The 19,528-nt window shown below is 54.7% G+C and overlaps 5 protein-coding genes across 5 annotated transcripts; 2 read left to right on the top strand and 3 right to left on the bottom strand.

The window, feature by feature from the left end:
• Nucleotides 1-27: 27 nt before the first annotated feature.
• Nucleotides 28-1,771, top strand: L226DRAFT_601372 (uncharacterized protein; the record flags this gene model as incomplete). Its single annotated transcript, XM_067685683.1, has 4 exons — nucleotides 28-455; nucleotides 696-719; nucleotides 800-1,427; nucleotides 1,504-1,771. The coding sequence occupies exons 1-4, from the start codon at nucleotides 410-412 to the stop codon at nucleotides 1,769-1,771; spliced, it is 966 nt and encodes a 321-aa protein (XP_067528954.1). The 5' UTR covers nucleotides 28-409.
• Nucleotides 1,772-2,224: 453 nt separating this feature from the next.
• Nucleotides 2,225-3,390, bottom strand: L226DRAFT_617546 (uncharacterized protein; the record flags this gene model as incomplete). The annotated part of the gene is made up of 3 exons (XM_067687050.1): nucleotides 3,310-3,390; nucleotides 2,558-3,249; nucleotides 2,225-2,492 (listed from the first exon to the last, which is right to left on the bottom strand). Exons 1-3 carry the CDS (start codon nucleotides 3,337-3,339, stop codon nucleotides 2,225-2,227), a joined length of 990 nt encoding a protein of 329 aa, XP_067528953.1. The 5' UTR covers nucleotides 3,340-3,390.
• A 390-nt stretch (nucleotides 3,391-3,780) lies between these two features.
• L226DRAFT_576432 (acetyl-CoA synthetase-like protein) lies at nucleotides 3,781-8,064 on the bottom strand (the record flags this gene model as incomplete). Its single annotated transcript, XM_067685354.1, has 17 exons — nucleotides 3,781-4,197; nucleotides 4,256-4,512; nucleotides 4,565-4,708; nucleotides 4,764-4,797; nucleotides 4,848-5,400; nucleotides 5,450-5,770; nucleotides 5,829-5,973; nucleotides 6,034-6,211; nucleotides 6,265-6,412; nucleotides 6,519-6,601; nucleotides 6,656-6,709; nucleotides 6,766-6,897; nucleotides 6,950-6,981; nucleotides 7,043-7,102; nucleotides 7,159-7,227; nucleotides 7,324-7,644; nucleotides 7,725-8,064. The coding sequence occupies 17 exons, from the start codon at nucleotides 8,062-8,064 to the stop codon at nucleotides 3,781-3,783; spliced, it is 3,288 nt and encodes a 1,095-aa protein (XP_067528952.1).
• Nucleotides 8,065-10,640: 2,576 nt separating this feature from the next.
• On the bottom strand, nucleotides 10,641-15,128 carry L226DRAFT_495757 (acetyl-CoA synthetase-like protein). Its single transcript, XM_067677530.1, has 19 exons — nucleotides 14,805-15,128; nucleotides 14,425-14,742; nucleotides 14,306-14,374; nucleotides 14,196-14,255; nucleotides 14,107-14,138; nucleotides 13,921-14,052; nucleotides 13,816-13,869; nucleotides 13,673-13,755; nucleotides 13,457-13,610; nucleotides 13,231-13,389; nucleotides 13,147-13,165; nucleotides 12,952-13,096; nucleotides 12,832-12,889; nucleotides 12,511-12,770; nucleotides 11,883-12,438; nucleotides 11,787-11,820; nucleotides 11,588-11,734; nucleotides 11,273-11,529; nucleotides 10,641-11,192 (listed from the first exon to the last, which is right to left on the bottom strand). Exons 1-19 carry the CDS (start codon nucleotides 15,115-15,117, stop codon nucleotides 10,740-10,742), a joined length of 3,303 nt encoding a protein of 1,100 aa, XP_067528951.1. The 5' UTR covers nucleotides 15,118-15,128; the 3' UTR covers nucleotides 10,641-10,739.
• Nucleotides 15,129-17,669: 2,541 nt separating this feature from the next.
• Nucleotides 17,670-19,113, top strand: L226DRAFT_495755 (purine nucleoside permease). The gene is made up of 3 exons (XM_067677529.1): nucleotides 17,670-17,731; nucleotides 17,796-17,922; nucleotides 17,977-19,113. The coding sequence occupies exons 2-3, from the start codon at nucleotides 17,800-17,802 to the stop codon at nucleotides 19,045-19,047; spliced, it is 1,194 nt and encodes a 397-aa protein (XP_067528950.1). The 5' UTR covers nucleotides 17,670-17,731; nucleotides 17,796-17,799; the 3' UTR covers nucleotides 19,048-19,113.
• The last annotated feature ends 415 nt before the right edge of the window (nucleotides 19,114-19,528 follow it).

Genomic DNA, 19,528 nt, shown 5'->3' with positions numbered 1-19,528 from the left:
CTCCGACAACCTCTCAGCATGCTGGCACAACGTTCTCGGTGGGCTCTTCAAGTTCAAGCTTCAAGCTTCAAGCTCCAAGGCCGGGCCCGGGTCAGAGCTTGCTCTGCCGCACATCGATATTCACTGCTCCTCTTCTGAAGTCCAAAACTTTTCATTAAATGCCTCAACAAGATATCGCTGGAGAGTCACCGATGAGGCATCGCGCGATTTGTCCTCTGAATCAGCGAGACCGACGACTGCGCGCAGTGGCGGCACCAAGAGCCAACATGTATACACTTCTGAATAAAGCATAGCGCAATATTCTACCACTCGCACTACCTGATAGCTCTCGTATCAGTACTGATACAATTTTTATTTTTCCTTCAGCTACTTCGGAACGTCGCAACTTGGTTCTTGGCACATATCAATCATGACCACGCCCACAGCCTCTCAGCCTCTGCTTGTCCTAACAGAGGGTCAGTTCGTGAGAACCACTTTAGCTTGCGACGGCAGGACAACCTCGAGGCTGTGCTAGTCCGAGCGCGGAGGCTGGAGAAGTCAACCTGTGCCACGTGTAATCAGTATGTGCCTGTTGGTATATCACACCTCCTCCGTTAAGCGAGTAGCGTCGATATTCAAGTGCACTCCCACTCCTCAGTCACATCAATCCATTTCAACGCAACTCTTGTTCCAGCCCACTCATGTCCTCCGCACAGGTGCCCATTCAACAGTCACTGCCGGTGAGTGAACGTCGCAAGCAACCGGCAGATATCCCACTCGTTTCTGACCCGCTGGCACTCACAGGGAAACTGCGTGACAGCTCTTACCGTAGAAGGTCTCGCTATTGACGACGGCGGTCAAGTTGTCACTCTCAACATGGCCCGTGGCAGTCCTGGAGAGCCGAGGCAGAAGCACCATGGCGACGTGCCGGATGGCTACATCGGGTACTACCTCGTCCCCGACATGCCTCAAGCTAACCAGCCTGTCCCTCCTGGCCCCGATCAACCGCTCGTCCAGCTGCGTCTGCAAGTGGGTGAACTGATCTCGTTCGACGAACGGCACGCCGTGTACGACGTCAAGGTTATCAGATCCGAGCCTGATACTTTCTACATCCCGCCGCTGGTCATCAAAGTAGCTCAGACTGACGAGGCCGGGCAACTCCTGCCGAAGGAGGCTGCGATGTACGAACACATCAGGACGCTTCAAGGAGTCGTTGCACCGAGGTTCTACGGGTACTTCCACGTGGCAAACCCACGCTCTGAGTGGACTCGCGTTCCGACCTCGAAGCCTGTGATCTATGATGATTACGAAGACTGCCCGTTTCCTGAGGACGGGTCGGATGTAATGCCAGCTCCGGAAGGACCTCCTCCCTGCACGCGGATGGACGTCTTGCTACTCGAGAAGGTTGGCAAACATCTCCCTCCTGGACAGATGTCCGACAAGCTCATGTACGTCCCGTTCCCTCTGCATCGTCCCCGCTGACTCGGACGTGACTATTGACTGACATCATCTCTGTGCCTGTAGAGTCGATTTGCGACGCATGTATCATGATCTCTCGAGCCTGCATGTCGACCATTTCGACTACCGCCCAGCAAACGTGATCTACGCACCAGAATCACCTCCGGGATTGCCTGGATTGCCGTCACCCTTCCGCAGCAGCGGGAAGTGCGTCTATGGACTAAGGATCATCGATTTCGAAGGGGCACAGATCACGACCAGGACGCCCTTGTACCAGCGGAAGCTGATCAAACAACGTCTTCCTGGCCTCATCTGGGGTCTCATGGCATCGTAATTGATGTCGCAATCTGCGTTGCGCTGTGCGCTGTAATATAGATACAACACAATGAGAATCACAACCCCAATGCTGAAGGATTCACAATGTTCACTAACTAGGCACGTCTCATTGACATAGTGATGGAATCATGGCCTTGGACGTGCTACGCCGCTGAGGACCGAGAGAATCGGCAGACGTCGTCGCCGTCGAGAAGTGCAAACGCGCAGGTAGACATGGAACCCATCTAGTGACGTGACACATACCTTCAACGAAGCTGGTACAAAGGAAGTATATGCAAAACAGTTATAGTGCAGCGCTGAAGCCATCATGACATATGGAGGTAACGCAACATTTGCAGCGGCATGGACTCGCGAGCGGGCACGGGAGTAGACGCATGGATAAACATTGAACATTGCATTAGACGTTGAACATTGGACATAGAACAAAGAGGCTCTGCAGTCACCTCTGCTGCTAATGCTTCCGAGAGCGGCAGGCCACCCCTAAGATAAGTTCTATGGAACCCTCCGCCGAGTTACGTATGCTGGATGCACCTCTGTTTGACCTGAAGGCGTGCTCAAAGTCGATAAGTCGGAACTTGAACGGTCTCTTCAACGTGGCAGAGCATCTGCCTTCCAGACCGGGAGGGGACGCCGGCACAAGTAAGACGTTTGCATAATCGATGTCGAAGTGATCGACACCCAGTTGGACGAGTTCCTCATACATGGCGCGGAGTTCAGCACTAACGAGAGGTCAGTCAGCCGAGTCATATAGAAGCCATGCCATAGGGAGGCATTGTTTGCTTACCGGAGCTCCTTGCGAGGCACGCTTCCAATCGGTATGCGATCACCGACCTTCTCAAGCAGGAGTATATTGAAACTCGCCGAGTGATGTGGCATACGGAACACGTCGAACCTAGCTGGATCCCTTGGGAACCTACACTCGGGGTTCCAAGGGAGGATAGTCGTCTCGTACTGATCCACCGCAACACGGAAGTATCCGTAGCAACGAGGGACGACCAGTCCTTGAACGGACTCGAGTACATTGTATATGTTAGCTTCGTCATATATGCGCCTGCCCTCTCGCTGAGCGGCAACCTTGATGACGAGGGGCGGGATGTGATATGGATACTGGTCCGGGTTGAGAGGGCGAACAGAATAGAGCATAGTGTCAGTCCTTTGGTAGGGATCCTCGACCATTTCGTCATCATGATACGAATCCTTGGCCTCGGTCTCATCGTCCTCGTAAGCAGAGTCTCCGAGTCCGACATCGCTGCCGCCTAACATCGGGATCTGACAAACGAGCTCGACATCGAGCTGGATGCGAGGGCTTGAAGGGTGAGGCAGAGGCCGGGGGAGAGCGGGCGCTGGGGGACAATGGTCCAACTCCTCGACAGGGGGTTCGCATGGCTGCTGTAGAGGAAGCTCGATGACAACGGGGAGCCCGGCATTGTCTTTCGCAAGTCCGTGGACGCGCAAAGACGCCACGACGTTGAGTGGCTGTGAGGAATTGCGATTAACATCCAATCATGCTACAGTACTTCTAAGGCTTGCACATACTAGCTCAGGCTTTTGGGAGGGCAGAGCCATCTGTTGTTGTGTATATTGTGTATGCGAATTGAGTATGGTAGGATCGCGGCCGAACGACGTGGCGGTAGAGAAAGAATACACGAAGTTTCGCGGTGGCGATGCATAGTGCCTTGCAACGTTGTGGCGCCGCTTCCGACCGAGCAGCGGCTTGTCCGCATGTTATATAGCCGAGTCCAAGCCGCCGATGCCTGAAAGGCCTAACTGCTTATGAGATCTTGAACAAGTCTCACCTACTACGTTGTTTCATCGTTCCCTTGTTGAATGACATGTCAACGTACTCATCACACACAGGCGCAACACCCCGCTCATGAATGCTTCAAAACGTCTAAAGTTGCTATGAATATGTTACATTCTATGTGGGACTACCATGTATCCAAAGCTTCAGATGCGCGACAGCGAGGATAACAAGAAGATCTTACGAAAAATGACAGTAACGAGCGCTCACGCAGTCTGCTTGAGGTGTCCGACCTTCGACCAGAACTCCACGTACTTCAGCGCATCCTCGCGGCCAATCGGACGCGCAGTCGCCAAGGCCTTCGAGCAGCGAACGGCCTTCTCCGTGCTCAGCGGAACTGCGGCTCCACCCATGCCCTCCGCCTTGAAGAATCCGATAAGGTTGTGCGCCGAATCGTGCTGCTCAACGCCCGGCCGCGCGCGAGCCGCCGCAGCGGACTTCTCGAGTCGCTCGAGCCACTCGGAGTATGGCACAGCTGGGATCCCGAGTCGCTCCCCAATGGGCAGGAAGACTGCGTTCCATTGTACAGGACGAGGTGCGACCAGGTGCAGCGCGGGCTCACCAGAATCGACCATGTCCTGCAGTGTGGATGCCACGACGTCGACGGCCACCCACGTAAGATCCTGCGCAGTACAGATGAGCAATCGTGCAAGGAAGGTGGCCCAACGTACAAGTACGTACCTCCTCTTTCGACGGGATGCAGCCAAGACGCTGGCTGACACGAACGAGAGCTGCGACCCACTCGGTCGTGTTCCACCCGCCCGTGCGCTGGTCACCACTCACTTGGCCGACTCGGACCGAAGTGGCCTTCAAGCCCTTCTGCGCGGCACGCCCGAACAGCTGCTCCGTGACCCACTTGCTCTCACTGTAACCAGTCCCGTATGCCAGTGACGGGTCGACTTCGATGGTCTCGACAGCAGGGGTAGGCTCGGAGTGGTCTGCAATGACAGGTTAATCAAGCGCTCCCGGCGGAGGTGTCGGCATACGTACTGCGCAGTGAAGAGATCGAGCTGACAAAGAGCGCGCGTGGTCCGCCTGGGAGCGGAGAGCTCAGCGCGAGATCGAGGATATTGCGGGCCCCAGCAACAAGAGGCTCGAAAGACGGGAGAGCGACGTTGAAATCCACGCGCCATGCTACAGGGAGACGGGTTAGGATGAAGATTCCCCCGTACATCGGAGGATGACTCACCGTTGTGGATGACCTGGGTAACGTTGCTCCTCATCTAGACCGAGGGTCAGCTTGACAAATTGCCGCAGAGAGCTTGAGGCTCACCTCATCGTACAGTTCCTCGCTAAGGCCGAACTTCGGCTTTGCAAGGTCGACAGCGTGGAAGGACACCTTCCCGCCGTTGAGGAGCGACTCGTCCAAACCCCACTGCTTAAACGCCTCTCTAGAGCGCTTCTCGAGCGCAGCGACGGAGCCTGACGACTCCCGGTTCAACGCGTAGACGCGAACAACGTCTGGCCGCTGGAGGAGCTGTGAGAGCAGATGAGAGCCCAGACGACCAGTAGTTCCTGTGACCAGGACTACTTCCGCCGCTCCATTGGCGTGCCCGTTCGCATGACCGTTGGCGGCCTTCTCGGGGAAGCGCCGCTCCAAGCCCGCGCTGTACTTCTCGAGGAGGGCCCGCATGCGCTGGATCGAGGCAGCGCGCTCCGCATCCTTGTCGATAGACTTGCCCGAGTAGATCGCAGAGATGTAAGCTGCGAGCGCGTTGATGGTGTGATTGGCGTAGACGAAGTTAGTGGGGATTTCGTGGATGTTGACACTGGAGGCAGAGCGGAGCGCGTGGGTGATAGTGTTGCGGATCCAGGTCGCCTGAAGACTAAGACGGTGTCAGCAAGGCATCAGCTCGAAAACTGGAAATGTCATACCTATCACAGCCTTGTTGGAAGATGTCATCCTCGTCCTTGATAGAGTTATTCTCCATAACCTTCCTAACCAGTGCCCCGACGTACTCCTTAACAGTCTCGGGTGCCCAGTCCCTGGGAGGTGGGAGGTCAACTTGAGACGACTCCTCGACCCTCTTGTAGAGCGCGTCAATCTCGTCGGCGTAGGCCGCAATGCAGACCTGGCGACGGGGAGTTCCCTTTGCAGTGTACTCAAGGGGCTTGTTCGGGTTCGTGACCATGATCATCTCCTTGAACACACGGGAGTGCGACGGAGCATACGCATTCATTTTCTCGATTGACGACCTAGAGCCTCCTGTGAGTAACAGATAGCGTGGAAAGGTATCCGATATTCAATACGCACCAGATCTTGTTCCTGTAGTCTTCGAGCACAGCCTCATCACTTGGGTCGAAAGGCTCCTTGGGTTGGATCAGGATACCGTTCTGGAATCGTCCACGACCGAACATAAGACAGGCGTGGACATTCGGGTCCTGGAGCAGGATAGCCTCTGCAAGTGACGCAATCAGGCGACGAGTTCGATTCACGAGACTGAAAGTGAATATCTTACCAAGCGGCGCGGGGTTCGTCTTCTCGCCGGTGGAGAGCATGAGCTGATCGTCAGAACGCCCGAAGACGCGGAAGAGGTGATGCTTCGTTGGATGCCGTTCAAGCAAATCGCTCGTCGAATACGCAGGACGACCATCAATGACCGAGTTGAAGACGTTGGGTGTGAATGTCGGCGAGTCCTACGAGGGCGGTCAGCCTGATTCATTGCAGAAGAGCACGAGACGACACGTACGAACGCGACAGGCTCGAAGATGTTCGGTTGGCCCTCCTGAGGAAGCAATCTGATGTCGATGTGCGGGGAGATCTGGAAGTAGTCCCACTCTGACTTCTCCATCGTCTTCGGCTCGGGGATGAGGCGGACAACAGCGCCAATCTCCGTCCTCAATGAAACAAGGCGCATTAGTCAAAAAAAACCATACCAAGCACCGAGGGGGTAGGAATGAAGGAAAGAGACTGGTATCGTAGGAAATAAGGATAGATACGTACGAGCCATAGAAGGGAATAAGAGCAATGTCCTCGGCCGCGAGGCGATCACCAATCTGTTTGTTCATGGGAGCGCCGGCATAGATCTGCAGACAGTCATGAACATGTTGCCGCAAAGGAGGAAGCAGAGCTATGCTCACCATAGCACGCATGGTCTTGATACGCGGCATGTTGTCTGGGTTTCGCGCCCAAGACTTCATATGACCTTTCAGTCGGACATCCAGATGCATCTACTACGATTTGAACGCACCTCGATGAAGGCGGGCACACAATAGACAATCTCGGTCCGAGTCGCAACGATGGAATCGAGGAACACGTCCGGTGTGGCCAAGATCGGAGGCGTGCAAGGCTTGAACATCGACCATGTCACCCCGACGTAGACCTAGAACGGCGGATCAGTTCAACTGCACATGCGTGACAGAAGACAAACTCACCGTCCAACACATCATCAACGAACCCATCACGTCTAAAGAAAAGGTAGATGAGCGTCCGAAGTCCTGCATGGTGGGACATATGTAACCACATACGGAACATAGGGTTCGCCTGTCCACCCACGCGGATGCCACAGAAGTCAACGTCGCCATAGTCTGCATTGATGTTGCTCGTCAGATGTTGAGGATCCATCGAGACGCGTGTCACTTACAAACAAAAGGGCCCCACTTCCTGAAGTTCTTGTCGAGGAACTTGATCGGCTTCGGGAAGGCCGTAGATCCTACATTCATCTCCTTTCAGCACGGATGATCAAGCGCATGGATGCCCCGTGTGCTGGACTCTATTTCCTCGGCGCGGCGCAGAACGAGGGACTCACCAGACGAATGGATGATGATTGCAGTCTTGTTCGGACTGACCTTGCCCATAGGGACGAGCGCGTCATCGCCACCAGGGCCGTACATGTCCTCGAATGTCGGCATCGGAAGAAACTCGAACTCATTCCCGTCCTTCGCGAGCAACTCATTCGCCTCGTGTGCGAGACGCTGCATCGCGGGGTCCGCACTGACGAACATCTGCTTCACACCAGTCTTCGTAACCAGGTGTGCGATAGCAATCGCCGAGTTGCGCGTAGAGATGGGGAACGGCGTCAAGCCGAGATACATCAGTCCGGCCTTGAGCGTGTAGAAAGAAATGGAGTCTGTCATGCGGCGCGAGCGCGGTGACCGCGGGTGACTGGTCAGCACGTACAGCGTACTCAATGGGGATAAGTGCGCGCACCTGCCGTGGCAAGGATACCGATGACAGGGGGGTCGTCCTCGCTCTTGCCGACCTGCGCCTTCGCGTAGTAATCCGCAAGACGATTGTAGTGTGCGGATGAGATGGTCGCGGCCTTCCGGATACCGCGGTAGACCTCGGGGAAGCGAATGATATGCTCCCGCTGATCATCGTCCGCGTAGACGAAGACAGCGTGTTCGGGACTGTGCTTTGCATGGTACTCGAAGAGTTCGGGGAGGGTGAGGTTGGTGTCTAGATCTGGGCGCTTGAACGTCTTGCAGTCGGCGCCTTGCCAAGTCTGCACGGTGGGGTTGTAGAATCCGGGAGCGTCCTTCAGAGACATGATAGAGCTAGATGATGTAGGTAAACCGCTATGAAGAAGGCGAAGAGAGGATACGGGAGCAAGGGAGAGGAGGGGATGATGGTCACCGCGGTGTCCGGAGGCGAATATATAGCACGGCGCGGCTCTACGGCGTCCCTGCTCTTCGCGGATGCTTCCTCTGATATGTAGCAATAAGATTTGACCGCCGTAAATGGGGACCTCGTGAAGAAGCTTCTGAAGCGCAAGCGCAGCCGATAGCATTCAGTACGTCCGACCCGAGCTCGCGGTCCCCGAATGCTGCTTCGCTGGCGGTTATAGCAAGGTGATCAAAGCATGCTGACCACAGAGATCATGCAGAACCCTCTGTCCGATGGAGGAAACATATCTGTGACAAAACCGCCAATGACTCAAAAGAGTGCGCGAAGTGTACATCGGACTCCCCTCACCACACCGCATTGTCCCAGCGCTTTGACCGCGGCCATGAGTGGTGACGAAGGGATACGAAGCGAAGCCAAAAATGACTAGGTATCAGAACAGAACCCACGGTGATATATGGCTGTCAGTCATGTTCTCATGCGCTCCAGAAGGCTCACGCCCGAGAATCCAGATGGCGCATGACATGAAGTCACTAGAGACTTATGCATCAGGCTTCGGCCTGTCGACAGATGATTTGCGACTCCGAGGACGACCCTCATGACAACGTCGCGGCGCTGAACGTTTACGACGCTTTCCATCGACGTTGCTGGCGAATATGGTATGTATGATAAGCGACCAATCATCATGCACTTACCCCACGCTAAGCGACGAGAGATCTTCCAGATCCCATGCCAAATCCCGCTAGTGGCCGTCTTACGTACACTCTAGCTCTGAAGGTGCAGTACATGTCCGGCGACAAGAACTTAGTGCCCCAGAGATCATCGAGCGACAAATTCTTGGACTGGTCAAGCTTGACACCGGGTTGAACTTGGAAGGCATGACAGTCAATCTTAGTGTTCGATACTGAGCACATTGAACCGTCGGAAACTTCAAAACCGAGAGAGGCCGTGGAGATCTAAAAACGCAACATCACAAGAGATGCCGATCCCTTGCGACCGTTTAAGCAGGAGCTGGACACGACGAATTCCAGACCTCGTATGGCGAACTGCGACCACACCAAGGGGCAACGATCAGGTCAGCCACCAGAACACAGATCAAGGAAGTGAACAAGTCAGCGACCCGCGACGCCGTCGAGAGGACCCAAATAGGCAGCAACGAGGTTCAGGGTTATCGATGCCGATCTAAGCGACGCATGGTGAGCAGCACCGCGCTTGACGGCCGGAAGCACGAGCACGTTCAGGAGCTCAGGGGAGAGGCGAACCAACGAAGAACAACGGATCTCCGAGCAGGTGATACGAGGGAGGCTTCGCGAAGCAGCAGGACGGCTCCATGTCACATACCGGTGGGAGTGCCGGTCCCATTGCGGCACAGGGCGCTGCAGAGTTTGGGCGTAGGTTTGCGTTTCACCGGAGCGGCCGAGCCCGTTGTGACTTGTCAATCCTGGCGTGTGGCAGCGTCTGCCCGCCAAAAAGGGTGACGGATGCAATGCTGAGATGCGCGCGCAACGCGGAGATGCTCGTCTTGCTGATGGGTTCGCGGTCAGCATGAATACAACGAAGGCATGAACATGTAAAATGGCGTACTTCTCCATCTCACTTCGCGAGCAGACAGGCCGGTCAGAAGCTGCGCGGAACGCACAGCTACGGAACCCGCAGCTTCGGTCTAGACAGAGAGGTCAGCGAATTAGAGGCTAGATAGTCTCAAAGTGGTGATTTTTCGGACATTCACTTCCACGGGCGGTCTATGTTCTGTCGACGCCCATATTGTTAGTTCATGCTTGAGGTTTTCCGATATGACCTTACTTGGGTGGGTGAGATCTGTTTAGGTTCTTCAAGAGTGTAATCCCAACTACGTCGTGGGATGCATGGCATGGTCCATAGGCCGTTCGAATTCCAACCGCACAGCCCGAGTCGGCAAGGTGGTGTTGCGATAGAACCGAATTGGATGGGATGCGAGTAACCGGCGAGTAACTTCTGTGTGAACAACTGGAGGGTCGCTTGAACTGTGACGCATACACCTACCGAACCTTTCCGCCTGGGATATTCCAGTGCGATGTATGCTTCCTCGTCACGATAGATCTCGTACCCCTGATGACAGCATGCGTAACGCAGGTATCTAGCGGAAGCTTGATGAGCACGATAGGAACTCACTCGGATTCATGGCAGCCGTTAGGTGGGAGCCACGGAGCATAACAAAGACCTTGAGTATCAAATCTAAGACTACACTCAATACCCCGTAACACCAGGTGATATCTGGCATGGAACAGACCATGTTCGCCTTACGATAGCGCAGTGGCATAATCCGACGAGTTGTTGGAGGCCATGCTTGCATATGTTGGTTCTAGACGAGCTGTAAGCGATAGCGGGTATTCTCAGACGCTTCTCAAACTTACTCATTACGATGACCTGCATTCTGTCGGCCAGAACGAGAGCTTGGAACCGTCTGGCGACGACGTTGAGGTTCGAAACAAAGATGTCAGATATAAGCGCCAGCGATGAGTCCGGACTCATGCTGGTCATCGGGCGGAACGTCCGAAACAAGATCGTTGTTATTGTTACACTTGTAATGTTTCACTTTCGATAAGAAAATGTAAAGGTACTCTAAGACTGAGGGTTAATCCGCAAGAAATCGATGGTCTCCCAGTACTGCAAATTCCGGTCCACGTTCGTCTCATCGACCGGTTTTGCGGCAGCCAGCACCTGCGAGCGCGCCGCGGTCTTCTCTGTCGACAATTTGTCCTCCAGACCAGTTTCTAAGCCCTTCGTGAAGAATTCTAGGAGGTGCAGGCCCGCACCAGCGTCCTGGCTTCGGGCAGCCGCATCAGTGCCCGAACGCGCGAACGACTCAAGGCGCTGGACCCATTCCTTGAATGGCACGAGCGGGAGCCCCAACCGTTTCGCATATGCGCCGAAAACCGCATCCCATGGAGTAGGGGTCGGGCAGACTAGGTGCGCGTATCCGGTGCGAGCGTGCTCGGAGTTGGAGGTCTCATCCTGTTCGAGCGTCTCGAGGAGTGCCGCAGCCGCCGTATCGACCGGGAGCCAGGTCAAATTCTGCGCGAGAGAAGTGCATCAGTCCATCGTCCACAAACACAACGCACAACTAGCATGAAACGCGGATCCCACCCACTTACCTCCTTGCGTGAAGGAATGCAGCCTATCTTCTGGCTTACGCCCACCAGCGCCGGCACCCATTCTTGCGGACTCCACCCTCCGATACGTGTATCACCGCTCAACTGACCGACGCGCACTACCGTGCCGTCGATGCCAACATTAGACGCACTTGCGACGAGTTGCTCCGCCACCCATTTGCCCTCGCTGTAGCCCGCGCCGGCGGCCCATCGGGGGTCATCGATGGGTGCTTCGGGTGCAAGGCCCGAGCCGGAGTAACCTGAGATCCGTTGCGATCAGCACACAGAGGACAATGGGAGAAGAGTGTTATGACGTACCGTGGAAGACAGATATCGAGCTGATGAACGCAAAGTGAGGGGCTCGGCCATTCTGCTTGGTTTGCTGGCAGAGCTTGAGGAGATTGAGTACCCCAGCAAGGAGAGGCTCGAAGGATGGCAGAGTGAGATTGAAGTCCACTCGCCAGGCTGCAATCAAACGACTTAGTACGTAGTTGAGGTTCACCAACTCTGGGCGCACCGTTGTGTATGATGGTATCCACGTTCGCACAGAGCTGTTGCCCGGAAAAAGTATCGGTAAGCCATGATCCGCTTCCGAAAGCACCTCTCGACCCACCTCCCGATACTGCGCTTCCTTCAGACCCAAATTCTCCTTGTCGAACTCCGCCGCACAAAAGACAACCTTTTCGGACGAGAGCAGCCCGACGTCGAGGCCGAAGAGCTTGAACTGTTCCCGCTGCCTCGCCGCCAGCGCCGCGTCCGATCCGGACTTCTCTCGGTTGAGAGCGTACACCTTCACAACGTCGGGCTTCTGCAACAATTGCGCCAGGATGTGGGAGCCGAATCGTCCAGTCGTTCCCGTGAGAAGGACTGTTCGGCCCTCTCCAGAGCGTTTCTTATCGGAGTTGCTTGCGGCCTGGGTCTCCGAAGAGGGTGCCGAGTACAGCTTATACTTCTCAACCATTTTACGCATGGCCGTCACCCTCGCATTGAGAGCATCCTGGCCTTCTAATGCCGATCCCTTCTCCGTAACGAGGCCGTAAACGTAATCGGCGAGCTCGCGGATCGTCGGGTGGGAGTACACGAACGTCAGCGGGATGTCGTGAGTCGGCAAGCGAGCAGACTTGCGGAACCCATGCAGGATCGTGTTCCGGATCCAGGTTGACTGCAAACTACAAGGCGCAATAGTGAGCAAGTCAACATGACGTTACTTCTTTCCTGAGGGACCAGTGTGTAGGACCCACCTATCGCAGCCATTCTGGAAGAGGTCATCATCGTCGCGAACAGGAGCGCTCATGACCTTGTCGACGATGGTGCGAATGTAGCGCTGCACCGACTCTCGCGTCCACTCCTCCGGAGGAGCAATGTCAGTCTGGGAAGACTCCTCCATCTTCCTATATACGTCATCGATTTCATCAGAGTATGCGGTGATGCAGGCCTGACGACGCGGTGTGCCCTTCGCAGTGAATTCGAAGGGCTTGGACGGGGAGGTAACGAGGACCAACTGGAGACGGAAGATCTATGTTGATGGAAAGTCAACTTCTAGCCGAAGAGGGAGTGCGTACCTCTTTGAAGATGCGAGAGTGAGCGGGAGCATAATGGTTGACTTTCTCCATTGTAGGCCTATAGTACGGCGGGTGAGTCTGAAAACTCAATTGTCCACGTGATGGACGGCACGGACGTACCAGATCTTGTTGCGGAACTCGGCGAGCTTGTCCTCGTCTTCTGGGTCAAACGATTGCTTGGGTTGTACAAGGACCCCGTTCTGGAGTCTGCCACGTCCGAACATGACCACTGCGAGGATATTGGGGTCTTGCATCATGATAGCCTCTGGCGCGCTGGGTCAGCTGTGTATATTAAAAAGCATGTCAACAACTCACCCAACGGGCCGGGGTTCGTCTGCATGAACAAGACGCATTTCGTTGAAATGAAGCTGACATGTGCGAGCCTGTGGCAGTACGTACCTTCTCGCCGGTGGATAGTATAAGCTGATCATCAGCTCTCCCATAGACGCACCACAAGGTGGGGTCTTCTGGATGCCGCTGCAAGAGATCCTTCGTTTCAAAGGCGGGAAACCCATCGATAGTCGTGGTGATGACGCTGGGATGGTTATCCGGGGTTTCCTACACAATACGGGGCATCAAGCACCATCAGGCCGAGTACAGAATAGTGGTAACAAGAGCGACGAACCAAGAGAACGCATTCGTAGAGCCGTTCCTCGTCATCGTACGGTACCATGTGCACCTTTCCACGAGGAGTGAAGTGGAACCAGTCCCACAACTCCGGCGCACGGCGGCCCCTCGCACGGTCGTAGATACCGAAGCTCACGATACTTGCTTCGGTTCTGACGAAACATATCTACACGTTAGCTCTGCGAGCTGAAAGGCAATATCTGCAAGTACTCACGAGCCGTACAGAGGTACAAGGTTGGCTCCGGCACGAGCGAGCTTGTCGCCGACCGCCTTGCTCAGGGGGGCACCCGCGTACAACTGCACGCCATAGCTCGTTAATAGAACAAACGAGCGTAACTTCGTGGTCTAGAGACTGACCAATATTTTCAAGTCGGTCAAGACCTTGTGGTCCTTGAGGGTCTGAGACCATGCCTGTAAGCAGTATCAGTACGAAGTTACGCCTAACAACTGAGAGATGCTTGCCTCAATCATAGACGGAACGGAAAACGCCGCGTCACACTTGCACGAGATGATACCGTCGAGCAACGAGTCCGGAGTAGGAATAACGGGAGGAAGGGTCGGTCTGAAGCATGCTACAGTAAGGCCGGACGAAAGCTGCAGCATTCATATGAGCGAGCGGAAGATGATGTAGCACAAATATCAGCTCACCGCCCACTTGTACCCGGCAATGCCCATAGCGTCTATAGAAGGATAAGTTTCGGTTAGATGCTGCGGTGTAGGAACTTGGTACTACTTACGAAACAGCGGGAGAGCATGGGAGGCCATGCGCGACCCACACATATCCAGCTCACCGTAATCTGCGTAGAATATCAATACTAGAAGCACCCCAGCGATAAAATGACCTTACAAGGCACAGTGGCCCATTCCAATGCCCTGTGATGCGTCAGACGGATGGGCTTGGGGAAAGCCGTTGATCCTATGTCGGTATCAGCAGTCTGTACTAAAGAACGGGTTTCTTGTACGAACCTGAGGAATGTAAGATCATCGCAACGTCTTCCAGTCGCGCCTTCTGAATCTCGAAGTCAAAGCCCTCATCCTTGTGATAGAGGTCTTCGAAGGTGGGCATCGGGAAGGTCTTCACTTGCACTCCGTCGGCGGCGCAAAGCTCGATAGCCTCATGTGCGAGCCTCTGCATCGCAGGATCGCTGCTGACAATCAGCTGCCGTATACCGGTCTGCTTGAGTAAATGTGCTACAGCCATGGCAGAGTTGCGGGTTGAGATTGGGAATGGTATGTCACCACCACCCATGATCGCCCAGATCAAGGCTATGCAGGATAGAGAGTCTGCATAAACATGATGAGCCGAGCTTCAAGCAGTACATGCTAGCAACAAGCTGACAACGCACCGGAAACGGCGAGAATACCGATGACTGGACGCTCTTGAGCTTGCGCAGGCGCATCGGACGAAGGCGGGATCCGTCCGATTCCTTGACGAGACAATTGGAACTTCGCATTCTTCACGGCTCGCCAGACCTGCGGGTAATACACTGTTTGATTTTCGCCGTTCTCGTCGGCATACACGACGAAGGGATGCCGCGGACTATGCTTAGCATGGTGCGGCACCCACTCAGGAAGGATCATAGAGCCATCCAGTGGTGGAGGCGAGAACGTTGGAACGTTCACGCCCTGGGGCGTAAGGATGTTGGGAAAGAGTGTCATGGCAGACAGTGAGACAGTGAAGATCAGCGACGACTGATACTTATCTTATATCTGCGATATGATGCTTACCCACGAACTCCGAAGGATCACTTGAACAGTCTCACAACCGGAGATAAACTCTCCTGATGCCCGAGTGAGACCCATGAAGCTCTCCAATGACTGCGTACTGCGTCGGACTCGTGCGGATACGTAAATTCTTCTACCGGCCAAGCCTGACCCAACATCCCACTGCTTCGGTAGCTCGACTGCATGCTGCATACGAGAGCCGGCGTAGCGGCATGTATTTCTCAGAATGCTGTCAGGTGTCTCAAGAATCCGAGGGAATGTAACAGGTTGTTTCACGCGAGCACTGCACACATCACAGATATCAGTCAGTGTCACCGGGCTATGCATGCGAGCATTCGTGACACTCACCGCGGTTCTCTGCAGCCATGATGCGCTCTACAAGCTCTGCAGACACGTCCATCAGAACATGTGGTGTCTGCAGAGTACTCAGGGTTATCACCGATGTCATCGGGACACGTCAGAGCTTTTACGACGTCACTTAAGTAGTAGGCGTTAGCACGTTGCAGATCAGGTATGGGCTCGTACTGGACCCACCAATGTCATTTTCATTCCGGAGTCATCTTCAGTGCTCCAGGCGTCAAGCAATTTCGCGGGGGCAACACGACGGTGCACAAAGATTCAGATACGAGGCGCGAAGTTAGGTTAGAGTAAGCGCCGATCAGCATGAACCAGCTCCTCGGCGTGTCTGCGACAGCCTGAAACCGGCAGTCCAGAAGTGGTTGCTTGTTGTACTTGCGAAGCACAAGGAATTTGGACTCGTGTCCAGGGCCGTTGCAGCAAATGATCGGATGCGGGAGTATGGAAGCGCGCGGAGGCGCTGGGGAGATGGAAAGGCGTCGCCGCGAGTACTCAAGGTAGTAAACGCGCCTGCGTAACTCCCGGAGTGTACTTCACAGCTCATAGACGACACCGACATGCGGCGAAAAGTTGTAATAATTTGACAGCGAAGGGGGAGGAGCTCCGACAAGTCGTAGTGGATAGAATGGATACTTCACGAGCATTGTTACGCGAAATCGTTGACATGCCGGTATCAAGTCTACTGCTGTATGTTCGAGGATGAGATATAGGTGATGCAAGAGGAAAATACCAGACGCACCATACTTGTCTGCACGCTCGTAACCTCTCCGCCGTTTTGGACCGTCGCGTCGCGCCTAAGGAAAACATTATCATACATATTCGCGTCCTGGGCCGCGAGGATACTTAATACGGCATTGCTTGCGCATTCGACGCTCGATCTAGACTTGGCTGAGTCCTCGTTCACATCTCTCGAAGAGGAGACGCTCCTAGCGGCCGCAATTTGTACTTAGGGGGCGTGGATGAAGACGAGGACAGCGCAAACATGATATAATTTATCAACGTCGCGGCGGCACACTGAAAGGATATGCGAGAGGTGTGCAGTGGACCGACAAGCCTGAACGGAGAGAGCAACGAGAGAAGAGACTACATAGTTGAGTTGTCGCGTTAAGCCCGGGTAAGTAAGCACCCTTACAATGAGGTTGTAGTGGGTTCCTTACCAAGTACCAAGTAACTAACAACTACTTACCCAGCAATTGAGATACTGATGATCTTCAGGGCAGGTCGGAGCGCGTCGAAGGCTGTAGCGCTGCAGTCATCAAAGTCATCGCACTCCCTCCGACTACTTCTCGTCAGCAATTACATGCCAACCGCCTCAGTCAAACAGTTTCTCGACGGCTTGGTAGAGCTGAGAGTGAGCTGCCGGTACGTCCTTGGCCTGAGTGACGGATCGCCACCCCTAGAAGCCGAGGACCTCCTCCCTCAGCTTGTCGATACGTATCCTGTGAGTACTTGCTTGATGTCAATGCCAGCCTACATCTGTAGCTGACTGAAAGGGGTCACTTCTTCTAAAGCAACCGACTCTTCGTCGAGACCTTAAATGCGGCCGACTCGAGGATGATACCGGAACTCTCCACAACCGCAGACAAAATAGCTATATTGTATATCGAGCTCGGGCGACGACTCTCGTACCTGCGAAGTTCTGGTTTCCGCCGGGTCACTAAAACACATGAGGATGCCGATGGTCTCCTCTCCCGGGGGTTCTACTGTCCGCAGACGAACTGATAGTAGCGAAGCATCGGAGAATGTTGAGCTGCCGCCGTGGCACAGTGTTTGGATACGACCTGCGAACTTGACAGGACCAGTGCCATTGCGATGCATTCAGCACCGACTCGTAATTTGCGCAGTCGACGGCAAGTAGCTCAAACTGTCGTATACAGGTACAGCTCCCTTCGAGCAGTGACACAGTCATGCGAAGCGCATCCAAATACCGCTGCTGGCCGCAAACCGTTCCGCGCATCCTACCCCTGACTTTGGATGGGGCCATACCAGATATATCTATCCAGTGAGCTCTTCTTCTCGCTTCTTTGCTGCCATTGTTCTGACTCACGCATGACTCTCCCTCCCTGAATGCCATCCATGCTACAAATATGCTCGGGTTCGGAACTAGAGGGGACACACCGTTGCTCCCAGACCCGCTCAACCTCTTGTCTCAGATCTCTCACTCTCACCACTGAGTCCCTCGCGAGCTGAGGTAAGTAGCGCGTTCGAGCTTGGCACCTCAGTATTCCAACATTGACGTTAACTAATCGCAACAGCAACATGTTATGTGTTTATCTCACATCGCTGTTCTTGCTCACGATCTTGGCCGTCGTAGTGCAAGGTGCTGTAGTTGAAGCGAGGAGTAGAGATACGTTTGCGCCGAAGGTGTTCATCATCAGTATGGTAAGTCTATTCGCTTTTCTATTCTACGTCGTCCTGAGACTCGACCATCCCCAGTTCGACGCTGAGGGAGATGCATGGCACGGCATCCCGGAGTTCAATGTCCTGGAACGCAACATCACCATCCCCGGCTTCTCGCCCCTCTTTCCCCAAGCACACTGCACGCGGGACGGATCCATCTGCCAGCTTGTCACCGGAGAGGCCGAGATCAACGCAGCGTCAACGATCACGGCCCTTGTCCAATCCCCTCTCTTCGATCTCACCCACACCTACTTCCTCATTGCAGGGATTGCGGGCATCAGCCCCAGGCTTGGCACGCTCGGGTCCGTCACATTCGCGCGGTTCGCAGTACAGGTCGCGCTGCAGTTCGAGTTCGATGCTCGAGAGAAGCCGGCCGAGTTCTCAACAGGCTATGTTCCTCAAGGGTCCATGGCACCCGACGAGTTCCCGCAGGACCTTTACGGCACCGAGGTTTTCGAGGTCAACGAAGAGCTCCGCCAGATCGCGATCCGGACCGCCAAGAAGGCCACCCTCTTCGACGACACGCAGTCGCAGCAGTACCGTGTCAACTACGCCACCAACTCAGCCTTCGGACCAGGTGCGGCTGCGCCGTCTGTCGTGGCATGCGACACGGCGACGTCAGACGTCTTCTGGACGGGGAACCTGTTCGCAGTTGCGTTCGAGAACACGACGACGCTCTTTACGAATGGCTCCGCGACGTACTGCACGACACAGCAGGAGGACAACGCGACGCTGGAGGCCCTCATGCGAGGTGCCCTTGCCGGACGCGTCGACTTCTCGCGCATTATCGTCATGCGCACGGGCTCCGATTTCGATCGGCCATTTGACGGCCAGACCGCCGCAGCGAACTTGTTTGTGGGCACTCCGGGCTTCGATATCGCTATCCGGAACATACGTGCGGCTGGGGTGCCTATCGTGACCACGATTGTTTCGGGGTGGAAGGCACGCTTTGAGCGTGGAGTCATGCCCAGCAACTACGTTGGAGATATCTTTGGTTCGCTGGGCGGGACACCGAATTTTGGCCCGGGAAGTATATTCCGTGGCAGGCCTGCTCTGAGGAGGCGATCTCTACGTCTCCGGGTGTCCGGCCCCATTCTTGCTGTTTGAGGGCGCAGTGGAGTTCTATCATAGGTTTAGGAATACTATACACGAGGCAATGTACTAGAGCGGTCGATAACGTACGAAGAATAGCACGTACAGAATAGCAGTTTTCACGACAACAATGAGAAACACCCCCTCGAGGTCGCACCCAAACGAGGACGAGGCTGCGAGTGCCAATGAACATCGATTTGAAGATACGCTGTAATCAGAGGTCACGGGATAATTGAACGCTCCATTACAACCCAGATTTAACTGTGTTACTCCGAGTAAGTAACATCAAGAGCTCTGATCTATGTAGGGCGGGTGGAAGCGCGCTAACGATGGTCTGGACCCGGTCGACTAGATTTTGCTACTGAACGACATTTTTCTCTCTCCATTCCTCATGATCCGATATCCTGCATTCCCTGCGCCGTGGTACTCCCGACATATACTGAACTGAAAGCTGAAGAGGTGGGCATCCTCCCGCAAACCTCGTTGTGCTCTGAAT

This window comes from Lentinus tigrinus (assembly GCF_003813185.1).
Source record: "Lentinus tigrinus ALCF2SS1-7 unplaced genomic scaffold L226scaffold_64, whole genome shotgun sequence".
In the NCBI taxonomy this organism is placed as follows: domain Eukaryota; kingdom Fungi; phylum Basidiomycota; class Agaricomycetes; order Polyporales; family Polyporaceae; genus Lentinus; species Lentinus tigrinus.
The sequence above is the reverse complement of the archived record's forward strand: the minus strand, read 5'-3'. Positions and strand labels throughout refer to the sequence as shown.